The 20642-nt window shown below is 45.0% G+C and overlaps 1 protein-coding gene across 2 annotated transcripts in view; it reads left to right on the top strand.

Moving 5' to 3' along the window:
- Positions 1–20642, top strand: part of RIT2 (Ras like without CAAX 2) — a 259864-nt gene that overhangs the window by 178445 nt on the left and 60777 nt on the right. Inside the window, exon 5 of one of the 2 annotated variants that reach the window (XM_080973683.1) lies at positions 2712–6399. The exons of the other annotated variant lie outside the window; for it this stretch is intronic. Within the exon in view, the coding sequence (XP_080829809.1) occupies positions 2712–2939 (228 nt within the window). The 3' untranslated portion in view covers positions 2940–6399. Of the gene's footprint in view, positions 1–2711; positions 6400–20642 lie in introns of those variants that run through there. 2 annotated transcript variants of the gene reach the window in all.

Here is a 20642-nt window from a genome sequence, read left to right as displayed (position 1 = left end):
CTAGGTGATGTAGAAAAATGCGAGCTCCTGTCAAGGGGGACCCAGAGACTGGCAGTGCCCCACTCCTGGCATTTTTCTCCCCCTCCCCTGCGTCCTTTTGGTGTGCGGGAGCTGACCTTAGCACAGCACTAGCTGTCTTAAAAGATGGCAGGCCATCCATCACTGCCTCCGCATGCTGTCAGCGTTCCATTTAATCTCACTTGTAATTTTCAGAGGAGAGGCTGGCAAAAGCCACAACTGGAATTTTAATGGGGTAGCCAATAAATATTTCTCCACTTTATGAGGTCATGGGGCTGCCCAGAGTAACCTGAAAGCTGAGATATTTTCCCAAAGTTTTAAACGGTATGCTCCATGTGAAATAAATAGGACACATAAAAGGCAGTGCTCGGGGCAGATAAAGGAAAGCATACTGCTTTGTGCATAGCATAGTTAAACTACGGAACTCATGGCTACAGGAGGCAGCGATGGCCATGGAGCTAGATGGCTATAAAAGAAGGTTAGTCTCTGGAAACCAATTGTCAGTGCTGCCTCAGGTCCTAGCTCACAGAGGACCAACGCCAGTTGCTCTTTATAAACAAAAGTCTTTATTGTGGTTCATTGTTGGTTTGACATCCGTGGCGCGCAGCGCTACGTCTGAGTCCTTAGACCGGCGAAGCTCCGTCTGACTCCTCCCCTCCCCTACACCAGTTCAAGACCCGAGCTTTGCTCCACCTCTTCCTCTCCTCCTTCTGCTCCTTTCTCCTCCGGGTCCTCCTGTCCTCTGGGGTTACCTCCTTCCTACTTTCTTCGGAGGCGGATTCTTCTGACTCCTCCCCACCCTTCCGGCGGGCTTTAGGACCTGGCTCCCAATCCGGGTTTTCTGCTGGCCCGCGCGCCTCCACATTTGAACTTGGCGCGCGCGCCCAGCCGCCTACTTTCCTCCTAACGGCTACACTGCTCCCCTCACTGCTTTCTCCTTCAGGGAGGCTGGCCGGACCTGCTCTTCCCTCCGCCCCCCCACTCTCTGACGGAGGCGTGGTCAGTCCAGCCTCACTCTCTCCTCCTGCAGGAGGCTCTTGTTTTAATCCTTGGGATTCTTCCCCCCCGCTACGCTCTGGTGGGGAAGCTACCCCTGATTTCCAGCTGCCGCTTGGAGACTCCCCACTGGCCCCCCTTGCCCTGCCTCTGGGGGCCCCCTTCTGGGAATCCTCTGATTCGCTGGAGAGACTCATGGAATCTCTCTGATCACTGGCATACCCTCCTGAGCTCCCCTCAGATTGTTCCCCTTCGCTCTCCATCTCCTCCTTCCCCTGTGGCTCAGCCCCTGAGCCCATGACACCAATGGAAGAAGAAAGTTCTCTTATGCTTGCAGGCTTCCCATAGACATCTGATTGGCCACTGTGAGAACAGGTTGCTGGACTAAATGAGCCATTGGCCTGATTCAGTATTGCTCTTTGCATGCTCTTATATTCTTATGTACAGTGGTACCTCTGGATGCGAACGGGATCCGTTCCGGAGCCCCGTTCGCATCCTGAGCAGAACGCAACCCGCGTCTCCGCATCTGCGAGTGTGCGGGTCGCGATTCGCCGCTTCTGCGCATGCGCGTGATGTCATTTTGTGCTTCTGCGCATGCGTGAGTGGCGAAACCTGGAAGTAACCAATTCCATTACTTCCGGGTTGCCATGCTCAACGCTCAACCTGAAGCAACTTTAACCCGAGGTATGACTGTATAGTAAAATGGCTTTTTATTTTATTTTTTTTAAATGATATCCTCTCTATCTTCCTACATCATATTTTACTATTATGTTTATTCAATTTATTATTATATTTCTATCCCACCTTTCTTTAAAGGAGTTCCATGCAGCTCTTCTCCCCCTCCCCGTTTTTATCACCATAGCTGGCCCTGTTAGGTAGGCCAGGCTGAGAGATGGTGACTAATCCAAGGTTACCCAAGTGTAGCTTAATGGTCTCCCTGGTGTTAGTCCAACCTCTATACCACACTGGATCTCAAGGTGTTTTCCGGTTATGAAAATGGTAGCCTAGATGGATCTAAGTCCATCTGAAAGGCACTTCCAAGACTTTCATGAGTAGGACTAGGTATATGCTGTCATTGCTGATATCTACCTTGGGGTGCTAGAATTGGAAACAGGGGGAGGGGGAGGACTTTAGCTTAGAAGGCAGGATTTGACTTGTCAAGTACCCCAGAGTCTAGGGGGCACTTTTTGTGTTGAGTGGTCATGCCTCTGTTAAGGTAGTGTTTACCATTCCTTGAACTTTCACTCCAACTAGCTCAAACACACCATGATGCGTAATGGCCAAGGGAATATATTGTTGACTGTACCTCTGTAAGTACCTGGTCCATGTCTTCAGGCCTCTTTGACTGAAACTGATCCCAAAAGATCAGGGGAGATGTTGTGTTCAATATTAGAGCTTCAAAAGATACTGTATTTTAATACTTTGTTGGAAGCCTCCCAGAGTGGCTGGGGAAACCCAACCAGATGGGTGGGGTATAAATAATAAATTCTATTCTATTCTATTCTGTTTCCAGGTTGATCTCCAGATGATTATCTGAATACCGAATCAAAAAATAGTCTACAAAAATTATAGATGGTCCCCAACCATAGCAGGAATACTTTGATATCATTTGTTTGAATCTGACTTGGCTAGACCTACAGTCAATCTCTGCTTGGGGCTCATTTCTGTGACAAAGACCATCTTAATTTTTCTTGTAGGTCTCCCGAGAGGAAGGTGTCAACTTGGCCAGACAGTATGCCTGCCCTTTCTTTGAGACCTCTGCTGCCTTGCATTTCTACATCGACGATGTTTTTCACAAGCTGGTGAGAGAAATCCGAAAGAGGGAGAAGTCTCTGCCTCCGGCAGATGGGAAGTTGAAGAACAAGGACAGTCTGTGGCAGAAACTGAAAGGATCTTTGAAGAAGAAGAAGGAAATCCCTTCTTGATGGTGGTCCCCATGCAGTTAGTTGCAGTGTTTGGGAACTGCGCAGAAGAATTCCAGAAGGCATCATCTTATGCAGTCTTATTTTTTCAGGGTCCCTTTTATGCAGCACCAGCCTTCTAACTTTGGGTAAGATTCTGTGCAAGGTGGTATACGCCCCCTCCTAGTGTGTTAGTAAAGAGAAGGTTGTGTTGCATTTAATATTTTTAGTGGAAAGAAAAATACACTGTGAATGTTTCTTATTTCATGGACAGTCATGTTCGGGTATTTTATTTATTTATTTCTAAAGATTAATGGTCAACTAAGTCATACACAAAGTTAGACCCATTGAAATCAATAGAATGTAATTCCTTCAGTCCATTTATTATTATTATTATTATTATTATTATTATTATTATTATTATTATTATTCAAGGAGGTCTACTCTGAGCATGACTAAGGTTGGACGTCAGCCACAATTCATATCCCACTCTTCATCATCAATCGACCTCCTGTTGGTCACAACATACACCTGCATAAAAGCAAACCAATGATACATTCACAAGACAACTACTTTTACTATAAAATCCAGTGTATGGAGCTACTCCATCCATTGTTTGTCTTCACTGCAATGGCCAATGCTGTTAACTCAGAAGACCTGGCAGAAATGAAATGCATTCGCCTGGCACTAGAAACCAACTAACCTTAGCACCAGCTGAACAGTGGGGGAAAGACTAATCCAAGCCAAGGTGTCGCCATCAAGCTGGTCCTCTCATAAATTCCAGCAGCCCAGGATTAGCTTGTTGGTGGCATAACCAACAAGGTCTCCTGGCAGAACTCAAAACACTGTGCTGATGGCATATTATAAGTACTTACAAGGGCTGTTATGAAGTGTTGACTGAATGGAAAGGCAGTGTCTGTCATCAGGAACCCAGTCAGCATAACCTTATGTCACCAGCAGTTATGTTTACTTTAGGGTCCTATATTTATTTTTGATTGCATGCCACTTGAGGGCCCCAGCCTTGGCTTCTACCATAGATCAGCCAGTTCTTATTCCATTCCTTCATACTCGCCTGCTTCTCTAGGTACTGTGGTTCTTGATTTATAGCCACCCAGCTTCCAAATAATCCATAACACTTAACCTTACCTAATTGGCCAAAGCACACAAAGGTCTTGGTTGGAGCTTCTGCCATAAGTCATAACCCAACTGGGGAACACTTCAGACTGCTGATCCTAATTAGCCAGGATGCCTCCACCAAGGGATGAAAGCAGGGAAGCCTTTATAGACCTGCCGAGGCAAAGATGGCAAAAATTAGCAGTCTTTTCCTCACCAGCATCCGATCTCAGACAGACATGGATAGTTCTGCTACAGCTCCAAAGAGATGACTCACTTTGTGGTCAATCACCCTGGGATCTGGATATTTGGCCACAACATGCATATATACAATCAGCCGTATATTTTTTCAAATGGTGTCCTGTACAAACATTTAATATATGAGCCAGTTCACTCTCTTCCCTAACCCTGGCAGATTCGATTCTTATCTCACTATGAAATCATTATCTCAGTGGGTGGTCATAAAACAAGATGGGATATATGCCCAGTTAAGGCATGCCTTTAAATCTAGCCAGGATCTTTATATTGCCCCCATTATCATTGTGCCAGGGCACTTGGAAGGCTTGTTAATCTCATTCTCAGAAGCCAACCCAAGAAATGATGAGGCATATATCACCAGAGCATCCTTTGCCAACATGGCATCTCACATAGGTTTTGGACTAAACACCCATCAGCCCCTACTAGCACAGCCGAGCTGGTCTAGATTGATGGGATTTGTAGTCCAGAAACATATTGAGGACACCAGTTTGACAAAGGATGTACTAGAGCAGCACAATGTTAGGAACATGGGTTTTTTTAAAAAAAAAAAACTTGCTGTATGTAAGGATTTCTTTGTGCTTTTAGAGAGATGTTATGATGGTGATTCTTGCTCTTTCTTTCCTACACAGTATGAACATAATATAGAAAGTAGAGCTGTGCATGGCTCCCCCATTCAATTTGGGGTCCTATTCAATACTTCAGAGTGCCCCAATCCAGGATGAGTGTCAATCCTTTTTTAGAGCTAGGAATGGTCAGGTGCTGTGAAACCCATTCTGGGGATCTGGACCAAAAAGCAGTACAGAAATAATTGGATGATCCAAACCAAATCAATGACTTTGCTTAATTAGAGTTCAGAGGCCTAATTAAACACATGTTCAGGAGCAAGCAGAATGAGACACACCCAGAGGGCATGTGCTACCCAACTCCTCTCCCCTTTTCACAGTCCCAGATCACTCTGCGTGGACCTGATCTAACCTAGGGCAGACTGAACCCACTCCACCCAAATCCTGGGTGAACCCAAAACAGCCCAGTTTGGTTCAGGATCTGGGATAGAGCTGGAGCCACTGCATGACTCTATTCAGTAGGTAGGTAGGTAGGTAGGTAGGTAGGTAGGTAGAATTTCGTTTGTTGTGCTTTGTGAAATAAAATCATGGAAGCATGCACAAGAACATACCAAATCATCAGATATTTGAAAGCTAAATAGAGGAAGAAAAGAGATATAAATTAGGGAAGGGAGAAGTTTACATTCTTGAAATTGAGACTTACTGCTGTTCCCCACCCCTGGTTTTCGTTTTCGCATCGTCACAGATGGTTTTGTCACTTGCTATGTTTAATATTTTATCTAAAAGAAACCAGGATAAATGCAGTGTTCAGTGTGCATGCCATAATAAATGTGGGAAAAGAAGATGGTGACATGTTGTCAATGCTTATACAGGCTTGCTTGCAACCCCTGGTTTGCCAGGGTAAAGAGATGAATATAGCCATTCTCCATGTTTTAGGATTATTATTATTATTTAATGAATCATGTGACTTGGAAATCAAATTCATTGGTTTGGTGTCTCTTTCTTTACTTCTGTGGGCATGGAAGAGACTATCCATTGCGTCACATGGCCTTCAAAATGACCTGTGCTTAGGCAGTGGCAGCCAACATCTGCGACCCTCCAAATCATCTACCACTCCCATCATTCCCAGAGTGACTTAACAATCTTTTCCGCTTCGTAGGAACTCTGGGAATTGTAGCTCTATGAGAGGAACAGGGACTCCTAATATGCGCAAGCATAGGAAAGGGTGGCACAGATGATGCCCAAAAGGCTGGAGCTTAAGAATGTCTAATAGCAACAGTTGCTGATGGAGCTGGAACTTGGGAACCTCCTGCCTCTGGATCCCCGGGTAGGTTGAATCAGTTTCATAGGGGAAGGAGAGGCGTGGCAGCATGGTGAACTTATGTAAATAATGTTAGGATATTCTATGACAGGCATGGCCAAACTTGCCCCTCCAGCTGTTTTGGGATTACAATTCCCATCATCCCTGACCACTGGTCCTGTTAGCTAGGGATGATGGGAGTTGTAGTCCAAAAACAGCTGGAGGGCCAAGTTTGGCCACCACTCTTCTATGAGAAATATCTGAAAGGAAAGCTCGTTCCTAACTGAGATTGGGGAGGGGAGGAGGAATTCAACCCTTTCTCTTTGTGAGCTAATTTGCTTGTGCTTTGGAGCACAACTCAGTGGCCTTGTTCAACAACAGCTGCCATTATTCTTATTAATTGTGATTCCCCCCCCTTTATTTTCCCTCATAATTACTTGACATTCTTATTTTGTGTATTGTGTATTGCATCTTGTTCGTCCTTGGCAATGGAGTGGACTGAAAGCGCCAAAAAGGGGGGGGGGGGGACACCACCAAAACAAACAGAACGAAAAACAAACTCTGGATTATCAGGTCGACATGTTACTTGGTTACTGTTTGACTGGATGAATAATTGCCTTTCTTTTTAAAATAACAAGGGAGTGCCGCTGTGTTGGTGTGGGATGTCAATTTCCCTTTCGTTTTGGCAAAGGCAAAATTAAATGCCTGAAACAAATTAAACAAACTGAGGTGAATGTCATGAATTTCAGATTGCATTAATGCAAATCCAATTAGAGCAAATTAAACGATTATCAAATTAAACTCTTTCATTTCAGAGGTGAAACTCTCCGTGTGGGTGAAGTTGATGTAAGAGAGTCCTTTTACTGAATCATTGTTGGCTGATCTCTCCCAGATGTCTTTCATAAAATGTCAGGGCTTGGATTCCACTTTTGGATTCCAGGTTTTTTTTGCCATCTTTCTTTTCCAGTTTCATGCAAACCAACTTTGGGGGACCCATCCATAAATACCTGCAAGGGCCAATCTAACAGACACCGTCTCTCCTCATATAATAGCCATTCATTTCTCATGCATGTGTGGTTGGTAATTTACAAAGATAAATTTATATGCTGCAGATGGGAAACCTGTGACCCTCTAGCTGCAGTTGGACTATCCAGCATGGCCAACGGCCAGGGACATCCAGCCCAGACACTGAGGTCCAGCGCCGAGGGCCTTCTGGCGGTTCCCTCTCTGCGAGAAGTGAGGTTACACGGAACCAGGCAGAGGGCCTTCTCAGTGGTGGCACCCACCCTGTGGAATGCCCTCCCAGCAAATGTCAAGGAAATAAACAACTATCTGGCTTTTAGAAGACAACTTAAGGCGGCCCTGTTAGGGAAATTTTTAATGTTTGATGCTGTATTGGTTTTAGTATCCCATTGGAAGCCTCCAAGAGTGGTTGGGGGAACCCAGCCAGATGGGCAGGGTATAAATAATAAATTATGATGATGATGATGGGAGCTATAGTCCAACAGTTTCCCATCCCTGTTATAGGCCTACCCCCTCTAACGTGATGCAGGGAAACTACAGCAGCCCGTATGGCTGCACTGGAGGGTAGGAACTCAAACTAATGGATTCAAATTGCACCAAAGGGATTTTGATGAAACATCAGGAATAACTTTCTGACAGTGAGAACTGCTGTGATGGTGGAGTGGGCTCCCTCAGGAGGTCATGGACTCTCCTTCCATGGAGGTTGGATGACCACCTGTCATGGATGCTTTAGCTGAGATTCCTTCATTGCAAAGGGTTGGACTAGATGACTCTCAGGGTCACTCCCAGTTCTACGTATGATTCTATGACTGGCTTGCCATAAAGCAAAGGGGAGTCCCTCCCCCCGGTAACTGGTTCCAGTTGTCAAGTTGATCTTTCCACTATGAAGCTTCTTCTAATAATCTACTAAAATCTGCTCACCCATATCCTTTGTTGTTTAGTCGTTTAGTCGTGTCCGATTCTTCGTGACCCCATGGACCAGAGCACGCCAGGCACTCCTGTCTTTCACTGCCTCCCGCAGTTTGGTCAAACTCATGCTGGTAGCTTCGAGAACACTGTCCAACCATCTCATCCTCTGTCATCCCCTTCTCCTTGTGCCCTCAATCTTTCCCAACATCAGGGTCTTTTCCAGGGAGTCTTCTCTTCTCATGAGGTGGCCAAAGTATTGGAGCCTCAACTTCAGGATCTGTCCTTCCAGTGAGCACTCAGGGCTGATTTCCTTCAGAATGGATAGGTTTGATCTTCTTGCAGTCCATGGGACTCTCTTTAAAAAAAAATAAAAATATTTTTTATTAACAGGCCAATCACATCACATTATCCAAATCACATTAGTTCCAAATTATAATTTGGTCCATGGGACTCTCAAGGGTCTCCTCCAGCACCCATATCCACCCAAGTTCTGCCCTCTGAAGTATCAGAGGAAAAAGTCTTTGGTCCCCCTGCTCTATGTGACAGTCCTTTGGGTATTATGTGGCCTTGCGCACCCTCAAATGTCTCTTCTCCTGGTTTACCTCCAGTTCTTCCAACCATTCCTCAACAGACTTGTTTTACATGCTCCTGATGACCTTGGCTGTCCATTGCTATTTGTCTACATTCTTCTTCACACTGCAGAACATCGTGAAGTTGCCCAAACTTCAACCAGCTCCAAAATAAAAAAAATGCTTAGCTCATAGCATTTGTGCCCTAAAGGTTTGGGAGACTGGGCAAAGCTTGCAAAACCCGAATTAAAAAATTGAGGGTTACATTTGTGACCTACGCCCACTTTTGCCTTATGACATCGCCCACCACTGGCATTTGTTCTCTCAGAAGGTTGCTTGTTGTTGAAAATATTGATTTTGCTATGAGTTCGTTCCCTCCAAGGAGGGAATTCATAAACTGAGTGCTGTCAACCACTGCTCCTAACCCCACAAAAAAACACACACACACACATACACAGATTTTATAATCTGAATCCTAGTACTAAAGACAATCAGACTTATTCCATATACTGTCCTGCTATTGTTCTGTGGGTTGGCTCTGATCTTCCTCCTCAGTGGTATTTTAAATAGTTGTGCTTTTTTTATGGGAAATTGCTGTGTTCCAGCACATATGCAGAATGAATAAATCATGGAGCCAAAAAGGAAGCAGGATGTGATTGTGCAATCACATCAGAAATCCCCTTTGTTCTCTGATTTCATTACTTTGCATATGAACCAGATCACAACCTGTAAGAAAAACACATGCAAACTATCAAAAAGCCCTGTAGCAGACTGTGTTCACACCGTATTTTCCGAACAAAATCCAAACTAAAAGAGTGATGGATGGGTAATGCAGTGGTGCCACTCTGGAGGAAAAGATCAGGAAATTTGGATGCTGGATTAGAGAGAGCAAAGATGTTTCTGTGCTTAACACTTTCAATTGTATAGTTGCCAGGTTGTCATTGTTATTTTATTTTATTTTATTTTATTTTATTTTATTTTATATTTTATTTTATTTTATTTTATTTTATTTTATTTTATTTTATTTTATTTTATTTTATTTTATTTTATTTTATTTTATTTTATTTTATTGCCTGCTGCCACATGTCATCAACCTTATTCAGCTAGCTATTGATGTGGCATTTCTGTAAACTCATAAACAGTGAGGCCAGAGTCACATATGCAGATATGAATCCTGACCACAAAACTGGCAAGAACCGGTGAAGAGAGAACCTAACGGCTGAAAAACTGCTCCATATAAGGTACAAGAAGGATTCTGATAGGTACAGTGAAAAAGCTGGATTGAGTAAAGTTGCATTTCAAGGACTGTGGTTGGATGAAGAGATACTGAGATGGTGAGGGGGCAGAAAGTAATTGGGTGAGAGGGTGAACAGCAAAGATGATGTAGAAAACCACCCTGAGGTTTTTACAAGCAAGCAATAAAATAAATAATATATTTCCTATATAGTTTGTGTGCTAACTCCTAGGGCTCTGTCCTGTAATGAATTCCTGAATAAAGTCTGACCGGTTGGGATTTTGGTTTGAATCTCCATACTTGAACCCCCAAGAGAAATTTCTCCCACACTATAAAGTCTTTGAAAAACCACCCTTTCTTCTTTCACAGAAAATCTTACTTTTGTCAGAGATCAAGAAGGGATTCTCAATATTTTCATTTGTGAGGCATGTGTACAAGCATCGTCCTGTTTTCTGCATGGAGAGGGTGGGGTTGTGGGTGGGTTTGTGAGGCATCTGGTTCACACACACACACAAAGGACACATTGTTAAATCCATATTGATACCTTTTTTTTTACCCAAGAACTTCATCTGAATGTTCAGGGGATGTGAAAGCTTGTGGTTAACTCAGTTTCAATTCACACATTAGTCCAGGATGTGCAGATCACATCAGTTCACCGGAGAATTCACAAAGAACAAATTCCTCAGGTATCTGTATGCATGACACTTTTGTAGCCTCCTCTAATATTTTTATGATAACACAATCCAGTTTCCTCTGGAAACCTTTAACACTAATAGGACTGTATCCAACTAAGTGCTACTCAGGGTATACCTACTTAAATGAATGATCTAAGACAGTCAACTCCAGTAATTTTGATGGAATACTCTGAGTACAATTAATTTTGGGCACAACAGAAAGCTCCCCATACCATTATTTACCCATAGCCTGGTAGCCCATATCCTTCCTTTAGGTGAAGGCATTTCAGAGCTACCTCAAGCCCTGCTGTCCTCCCCCATCTAGAGGACAATCTACCATTGATTGCCCTGACTGATGGATTCCAGGAGAGGAATAGCAAGCAAAAACCATCTCAGCAGCTGCAACTGGTCTCCCTACACCCCAGGCAATCTACCATTGTCCTTATTGTGGGATGGATTTCAGGAGACGACAGGCAGGCAGGTGAAAATCACATCAGGGTCTTAATGGAACTTTTCTCCTACACTGTGACACAACCACCCCTGGCAATCTGCCATTAACAGCCCTGTGTGAAGGATCCAGATGAGTTTTTAATACGTTAAAAGAATATGTTACGTTTTTTAAATGTGTCATTTGGTTGTAAACTGCCCCAGGAGGATTTATATCCTAAAAGGTGGCTTAAAAGGAGCCAGTGTGGTGTAGTGGTTAAGAGCGGTAGACTCGTAATCTGGTGAACTGGGTTCACGTCTCCGCTCCTCCACATGCAGTCGCTGGGTGACCTTGGGCCAGTCACACTTCTCTGAAGTCTCTCAGCCTCACTCACCTCACAGAGTGTTTGTTGTGGGGGAGGAAGGGAAAGGAGAATGTTAGCCACTTTGAGACTCCTTTGGGTAGTGATAAAGCGGGGTATCAAATCCAAACTCTTCTTATATAAACAACTACAACAAAATTAATCAGGCCCTGTGGTTACAAGAAGCAAATGACTAATTGGGGGTGGGGGGGATGTATGCAAAGTGACTTAATGCAAAAATTTTGCAGAAATTTGCACAGGCTACAGAAATCACTCTTACTATGTACAGAATTTGAGTAACCTTGGTATGGAAGCCTGATTTTCTTTTTATGCTGTAACACAGATAATGCAGTTTATTATATGGACAGTATTTAAATTATACTCTTGTCTTGCAGTTGGCTTATTTCTTTCACCATGTGCAGTTTATTCTGCCTGCACTTTGCTCCTTCTTTGGGGTTATTTTTTTGCCTGAAAAATCTCCCTGGAGCCCTGTGGGATATCTGCATGGCACGGTGATTTGCATCGAAGATGGGGATAGTCTTGTAACTGCTGCGAAAGCCACCCCAGAGGCCCTTCTCCTGGCCTTCCATCCTGATTTATCGTTTCCCCGGCGCTGCTGGATTCCGCCACCCTCCTTTAACCAAATGTTCCAATTTTGCTACAACTGCACTGAATTATGAGGTTGTTTTCATGATCGGAACGAATGTCCACTTGAGAGCCCCCAGCTCCTGTGGCGACTTGAATCTCTCCCTCAAGAGGTAATAAAGATCAGAGCCTCTGACGCAGCTGTCTTGCCAACTGTATGTCTTCTGTCATTAGACAATTAATGTGACAATGAAAATTTCCCAGCCCAGCACTTTGTCATGCATCAATATTTCTCTTGCCCCACGGTAGGGCTTGGAGACTCACAACGGTTTCAACAGCTTACAAGAACCAATGTGAAAAGAGTGTTATTGATCACCACTTCTGGAGGAAGAGAAGGCGGGGAATAAGGAGTTGTGGAAAGCAAAATCCACTGACTCCTTGCAGGGAACGCCACTCCATAAAGGACATTGGTCAGTGGCTGGGTGGTTATAAGAGTCCTTGGCAACTCAATAACAGTGTTGTTTTTTTGCTGGCAGATTCTGGAGCATATCATTGACACTATGATGGTTTATTTGTGGTGGCTTTATACTGCAATGTCTGTACATGGTTCAACTTTATTAGCTGTTCTGTGATGCTTCACAAATGTTTTGACATTTTGGCCATCTTGCATTATTGTGCAACAAAACCAGGACACACATAGCTTGAACATTTGCGATACAAAAATCACAAGGTTTCAGCAGGAAGTTAAGGGACATGCTCCAAAGGTTTTTGCAGATGTGAACACTATTAAAAGTGGGATTGTGGATCCCCATCATGAGGACATCGTGAGGATATATATTAGCAGACAAGTGATTGTGGGGAAAGAATTAAACATCCCCTCTACCAATGAATCCTATTCAATTCCTACTGAGGAAGGGTCGTAGCTCAAAAGGAGAGCTCAAGCTTTGCATTCAGAAGGTCCCAGGTTTAGAGCCCAGCATTTCTGGGTAGGACAGGTAGGATCTGTTGATGGATCACAACGAAAACTCTCTGCTACCAGCTGCTTAGTCCATGTAATCCAGGATGACGACTCAGGAACATAACGTGCTGAACAGTAACTTGATTTATATTTGCTTTTATTATACATAGAGTATAGCACAGCTTTGTACAAGTTACTATATACACAGACTTGATTCAAACTCTACACACCAACCTCTGAACTCCAACACCAAATTACTGTGTCATGCTACTTATAAGGGAAAACTTTTAGCCAATCACCACCTGTTGCTAGGCTTCCCTATCTCCAAGCAGACTTTCTCACGTACTCTTGCTTAACTTGGCTTCTTGCCAACTCACTAATTGTCCACTTCAAAGCTGCAGTTTCTCACAAACCTCAACAGGATTGGGGAAGACACCCCCTTTGAAACCACAGAGAGCCACTGCCCGTCACTCAACAATACTGAGATAGTTTAGTGGTCTATCTCAGCATAAGGGAGCTTCCTATGCACCTATTAACACTGTTTGGGCATATTCTCCCTGCACATTCTCCAGAACATGAGGGGCATGAGAGTGGGCTTGTGACCTTCTCCACTCCATCCCATTCCCAATGGCCTGATTGTCAGGAGCTGGACTGAGGAGGAATGGTAGGAGCCCCGCCCGCCCCCGCCACTTCCCAGGAAGAGGAGGACAGTATAGATTTAGAACAGTGGTTTGAAAAAGGGCATAGAGGCTGATGAGGTTTCCCTTTCAGTTGGGGTTGTTAGGATATAGTTCCGTTCCTCCTTAAAAGAGCCAGGCATGATTGTTGTGTGTCACATGCCTGTTTACTCCCAGCACTGTTCTCGTTGGGAACTTCCGTTTTGCATATAGCTTTTGTTCTGGCTGTTTTCCTTGACACGGATGCAAGCAGTCATGTTTTTCCTTTGTTCTGATCAACGTTGAATCAAGCTGTAAATATTTTCTTCTGTCTGAATCTTCCATTGCGGAGACTGCTGAAAAGGGTGTGCATGAGTCTTGGAATGTCTTTAAGGCTTGTGTCGCTAATTGACTGATGCTGTTTCCACGGGAGACCGGTGATCGTCCGCAGACAATGTGGAGGCTGCCTGATGCCTTTGTCTCTGGCAGTATCCCAACAGGGATATAGTTGAGGAGCAGTTGGAAGGAGAAGCACTGGGGGAGAGTAAGCAGTGTCTTTGGAAAGCATACCTGAGCCCCCCTCTCCCAGAACTAGGTGAGCACTGAGGGTGAAAGAACAGAAATCTCAGAGATAGAAAGCACTGACCAGAAGTGACGTAGATTAAGAGGGACTGAAGTGTGTGTGTGGGGGGGGAGATTTTACTTGCAGCAACACCATCATTAATGGAGACAGCATTCCTTTGTCTGAATAAATTAAAGGTAAAGGGACCCCTGACCATTAGGTCCAGTCATGGCCGACTCTGGGGTTGCGGTGCTCATCTTGCTTTACTGTCCGAGGGAGCCGGTGTACAGCTTCCGGGTCATGTGGCCAGCATGACTAAGCCGCTTCTGGCAAACCAGAGCAGCGCACGGAAACGCCGTTTACCTTCCCGCCGGAGCGGTACCTATTTATCTACTTGCACTTTGACGTGCTTTCAAACTGCTAGGTTGGCAGGAGCTGGGACCAAGCAACGGGAGCTCACCCAGTCGTGGGGATTCAAACCTCCGACCTTCCGATCGGCTGAATAAATTACGTGTTAATAACTCTTTTTGGTCATCTGCCTTTTGACTGCCACTGGGGGAGGGATCGTAATTCCCTGAAGGCTTGATATCGCCTTGACCCTGACCCTCCCAGCCCTTCACACACAGATACCCTGGAGAACCACCACCAGACAGGGTAGACAGTAGTATGCTAGGCAGATCTGACCCAGCAGAGAAGGCAGTTTCATATTTTCAGAGTGCCACCCCTTCAGGTCTATTCTGAAATGGAAAGTAAACCACTGGGAGATGCTTTGTGAACATCGAGCATCTTGTCGTTTCTGAGGTTTGAGGGAGAGGTTTGCTTGGGAAGCTGGCACAGCTCTTAATCTTGCACAGCATGGCTCTAAACCCTCATTTGCTTGCCCTCCAAATCTAGGCGATGGCACGGATGTGGCCTGCTGAGGACTGGTAATGGCATTTCACGCATACGTCTCACACACAGGAGGACTCCGACTAGGCCTGCAAATGCCATATTCCGAACTTCTCGCTGCTGGCGGCTCCGCCACACAGCATTCACGGGCTGGATGCTAATGCAAAATGCAAAAAAGCTGGCTGGCTCCTTCGGTGTTTTGCTAATAAGGTGCTTTCCGTGTGTTTCTGAGCCTTGAGCAGGTGCATTTGGAAGAGACCCAACTGTATGAGGGAAATACAGCAGGGGGATTTCTTGAAGGAGGCAGATGTGTGGTGAAGAAGCTTGAAGAGCTCTTTGGCCCATACGAAAAATGATTGGATTGTCTGGGAAAATGCCAGTCCCCCCCCCCCCTTTTTTTTTTAATCCTGCCATTTGGTGTTTGGTAGTGGTGCTCTCTCTCTCTCTCTCTCTCTCTCTCTCTCTCTCTCTCTCTCTCTCTCTTTCTCTCTCTCCCTGTGTGTGTTCTATTAGTTTCAGATCTGTTTCAGAAGAAAGGAGGCAATCGCAAAAGCCTATAACATTCCATTGGTTTCAGAAACCTTACAAGAAACTAGCCAGTGTGGTGTAGTGGTTAAGAGCGGTAGTCTCGTAATCTGGGGAACCGGGTTTGAGTCTCCACTCCTCCACATGCAGCTGCTGGGTGACCTTGGGCCAGTCACACTTCTTTGAAGTCTCTCAGCCCCACTCACCTCACAGAGTGTTTGTTGTGGGGGAGGAAGGGAAAGGAGAATGTTAGCCGCTTTGAGACTCCTTAAAGGGAGTGAAAGGCGGGATATCAAATCCAAACTCTTCTTCTTCTTCTTTCCTTAATAACAGAAAATAAGTGACACACACACACAAATATATATATATATATATATATATTTGCGTGGACAGGCGGAGTCCCCAGATCCCGAGCGGTCCCCCCTGTCATGTGGAATAACAACTCAAGACAACGTGCTATGGGATTAAATTGGCCACAACTTTATTAAATTTCAAATGTGGGTAGACCTTGGCTCAGGCATTGGGCGTTCTCCCTCCCCAGTCCCCAGCCGGGGACCTAGGGAGCTTCAGGGTTATCCAGTGTGTGGGGGGGGGGATGGGCCGGCTCTGGAGAACATATGTTCAAGCAGAGATAGCCGCCCCCGTTACGCCGCCACCGCAGGGGAGAGCAATGACGACCTTTTGGCGTACGGTCAAAGCCTCCCTTCAGAAACCCCTTTAATGGGGAACCCTGGTATCGCCACCACAAAGAGGAAGATGGACTAAAGGATTCCGCCCAAGGCCTGATACCGCCAAAGTTGTGACGTTTTGCTACGGGAAAGGCGAAACCTGCCAATGCAGGGAAATTCCTTTCCAGCCCTTTAACAGCGACCTTAACATAGCAGCGCCTGCATACCTGTGAAGATAAGTCAACCTGCAAAACCTATGAAGAAAAGTTAAACTGCAAAAGAAGACATTAACTGAGGGTGGGTAGGGTGGGAGAAGCTCTGGAGCCAAGTGAGTATTCCCAGGTAAGATCCTCCCTCTATTGTGTGGGCAGGTAATCCCTCCCCTACCTGGCCTGGTCTCCTTGGCAACGCTTCCCCCAGGTGGGATTGGACAACTGACTGAGGTAGGCGGAGACCTCCAGGTATCCCACCTGAGGGAAGGCAAAACCAAGCCTATGCTGATGGGGCCACTCCAGATCTAGGGCTGCGCGCGTCCACGCAAAGGGCGCCCCCCGTTTTAAGTGGGGAGCGGTCATTCTGGTTCGGTATTGACTTTTTAAAAAAAAAAACAGTTTCAATACCTCACTGGGCTACACACAAAGATGAATGCAGAATAGGACACAATCAACTGATTTATTTATTTTAAAAAATGCATTTAGTGGCCTTTTCACATGTAATAAACGTAATTCAGAATACAATAAACAACAACAATAGCAGCTAGTATGCCATTGTTTGGAGAAAGTTGGAGCAGCAGATTAAAGTTGGAACCACTCCTCAGAACCACATTATAACACATATAATCCAGTAGGTCTCTCCCGAGGTTTGCTTCCGTGGGTCTGGGGACGTTGACTTGATGGATCGTCACGTCTCATATGTATACCCTCCAACATGCCCAAGCCAAAAACTGGAATGCACGTCTTCTGGGGCCATGCTCCCATGCTGTTTGACATTGTTGTTTAGTTGATTAGTCATGTCCGACTCTTTGTGACCCCATGCACCAAAGCATGCTAGGCACTCCTGTCTTCAACTGCTTTCCGGAGTTTCATCAAATTCATGTTGGTCGCTTCTATAATGCTGTCCAACCATCTCGTCCTCTGTCATCCCCTTCTCCTTGTGCCCTCCATCTTTCCCAACATCAGAGTTTTTTCCCCAGAGAGTCTTCTCTTCTCATGAGATGGCCAAAGTATTGGAGCCTCAGCTTCAGAATCTGTCCTTCCAGTGAGCACTCAGGGTTGATTTCCTTCAGAATGGAGAGGTTTGATCTTCTTGCAGTCCTTGGGACTCTCAAGAGTCTCCTCCAGCACCATAATTCAAAAGCATCAATTCTTCAGCGATCAGCCTTCTTTATGGTCCAGCTCTCACTTCCATATGTCACTACTGGGAAAACCATAGCTTTAACTATATGGACCTTTGTCAGCAAGGTGGTGTCTCTGCTTTTTAAGATGCTGTCTAGGTTTGCCATCGCTTTTCTCCCAAGAAGCAGGCGTCTTTTAATTTCGTGACTGCCGTCACCATCTGCAGTGATCATGGATCCCAAGAAGGTAAAATCTGTCACTGCTTCCATTTCTTCCCCTTCTGTTTGCCAGGAGGTGATGGGACCAGTGGTCATGATCTTCGTTTTTTTATGTTGAGCTTCTGACCATATTTTGCGCTCTCCTGTTCCATCCTCATTATATAATAATAATAATAATAATAATTTATTATTTATACCCCGCCCATCTGGCTGGGCTTCCCCGGCCACTCTGGGCGGCTTCCAAAAGAATATTAAAATACTATAATACATCAAACATTAAAAGCTTCCTGAAACAGGGCTGCCTTCAGATGTCTTCTAAAAGCCTGGTAGTTGTTGTTCTCTTTGACATCTGGTGGGAGGGTGTTCCACAGGGAAGGCGCCACTACCGAGAAGGCCCTCTGCCTGGTTCCCTGTAACTTGGCTTCTCGCAGTGAGGGAACCGCCAGAAGGCCCTCGGTGCTGGACCTCAGTGTCCGGGTAGAACGATGGGGGTGGAGACGCTCCTTCAGATATACTGGACCAAGGCTGTTTAGGGCTTTAAAGGTCAGCACCAACACTTTGAATTGTGCTCGGAACGTACTGGGAGCCAATGTAGGTCTTTCAAGACCGGTGTTATGTGGTCTCTGCGGCCGCTCCCAGTCACCAGTCTAGCTGCCGCGTTCTGGATTAGTTGTAGTTTCCGGGTCACCTTCAAAGGTAGCCCCACGTAGAGCGCATTGCAGTAATCCAAGCGGGAGATAACCAGAGCATGCACCACTCTGGCGAGGCAGTCCGCAGGCAGATAGGGTCTCAGCCTGCGTACCAGATGGAGCTGGTAAACAGCTGCCCTGGACACAGATTTGACCTGTGCCTCCATGGACAGCTGTGAGTCCAAAATGACTCCCAGGCTGCGCACCTGTTCCTTCAGGGGCACAGTTACCCCATCCAGGACCAGGGAATCCTCCACACCTGCCCGCCTCCTGTCCCCCAAAAACAGTACTTCTGTCTTGTCAGGATTCAACCTCAATCTGTTAGCCGCCATCCAACCTCCAACCGCCTCCAGGCACTCACACAGGACCTTCACTGCCTTCACTGGTTCTGATTTGAAAGAGAGGTAGAGCTGGGTATCATCCGCATACTGATGAACACCCAGCCCAAATCCCCTGATGATCTCTCCCAGTGGCTTCGTGTAGATGTTGAAAAGCATGGGGGAGAGGACAGAACCCTGAGGCACCCCACAAGTGAGGGCCCAGGGGTCTGAACACTCATCCCCCACCACCACTTTCTGAACACGGCCCAGGAGGAAGGAGCGGAACCACTGTATAACAGTGCCCCCAGCTCCCAGCCCCTCAAGACGGTCGAGAAGGATGTTATGGTCGATGGTATCAAACGCCGCTGAGAGATCCAGCAGAACTAGGAAACAGCTCTCACCTTTGTCCCTAGCCCGCCGGAGATCATCAACCAGTGCGACCAAGGCAGTTTCAGTCCCATGATGAGGCCTGAATCCCGACTGGAAGGGATCCAAATGGTCCCTTCTTTAATTCTTTAATTTAAGAGGTTCTTTAATTCCTCCTCACTTTCTGCCATCAAAGTTGTGTCATCTTCATATCTGAGGTTGTTGGTATTTCTTCTGGCAATCTTAATACCGGCTTGGGATTCATCCAGTCCAGCCTTTCGCATGATGAATTCTGCATATAAGTTAAATAAGCAGGGAGACAATATACAGTCTTGTCATACTCCTTTCCCAATTTTGAACCAATCAGTTGTTCCATTCCCAGTTCTAACTGTTTTTTTTTTTTTTTAATGATATATATTGGGAAATTTTTTTAAAAGTTACAAAAGAAAAACAAAGTAGAAAAAGAAAAAAAACAAGCCACTTCCAACCATACATATACAAATTCAAAATAAGAGAGAGAAAAAAACAAAAATACACCACAAACATTTAAAAACATTTAAAAACAAATCCATTATTCTCAACTCCTCAACTGTCATTACCCTCTTTCCTTGACCTCCTCCTCCTCCCCTTCCTTGTATCCTGGTTATTAATTGTCACAGCAAATCCCCTCCATATTTCATAACATTCTGTCATTACATTACCCCAACTATTTTAATCTTATCTTACTATAAAAAACCTTGAAACTTAAAACTTAAATCTTATTTTTACCAGCTTCTCATAACCATAATATTATTGCATAATTCTTTAAACATTTTTACTAAAGCCAAGTAATTTCATTCCAACATTTTTCTAACATTCATCAATTTTATAAAACAGTCCTAGTAGTAAAAAAAAAGAAATAAAAACAAATCCAATCTTCATCCAGCATCCCTTCCTCGTGGTCCCGGGTTTTGTCAGTCCTTATTATCCCATCGATCTGGCGCATTAACCTGGTAACCTTATATCCGAGGCCCTTAAGTCTCTTCCATGTCCCTTCCGCAGCTCTTCTTCATATTTGTAACTGTATTTTCCCTTGTCTCCTGCTCGTTTCACTCGTGGGAACTCCAGCTTAGCAATATTTTTGACCCTTCTTGACAGATCAGCCCCTTTTCCATAATCGACACTAAATTCCATGTGGTATTTAAAAACATGTTTCAAAATCCCTCCAAATTTGAGAGCCCCCACTCCCAGTTCTAACTGTTGCTTCTTGTCTCATATAGAGATTTCTCAGGAGACAGATAAGGTGGTCTGGCACTCCCATTTCTTTAAGAACCCACTATAGTTTGCTGTGGTCCATGCAGTCAAAGCCTTTTGTGTAGTTAATGAAGTAGACATGAAGTTTGATGTGGCACCTCCAAAATACAGATGTTTACAATGAACCCTTTCCCCCTTCTGCATTGGTATAACCAGTGCTTTTTTCCATAAGGAAAAAGGGGTGCTGGTATTCACCATGAAGTTGTTACAGTAAGTGCCACACTTTTAATATTT

This window comes from Podarcis pityusensis, assembly GCF_964106645.2.
Source record: "Podarcis pityusensis genome assembly, chromosome: 11".
In the NCBI taxonomy this organism is placed as follows: Eukaryota; Metazoa; Chordata; class Lepidosauria; order Squamata; family Lacertidae; genus Podarcis; species Podarcis pityusensis.
This window is presented reverse-complemented; position numbering and strand designations above follow the sequence as displayed.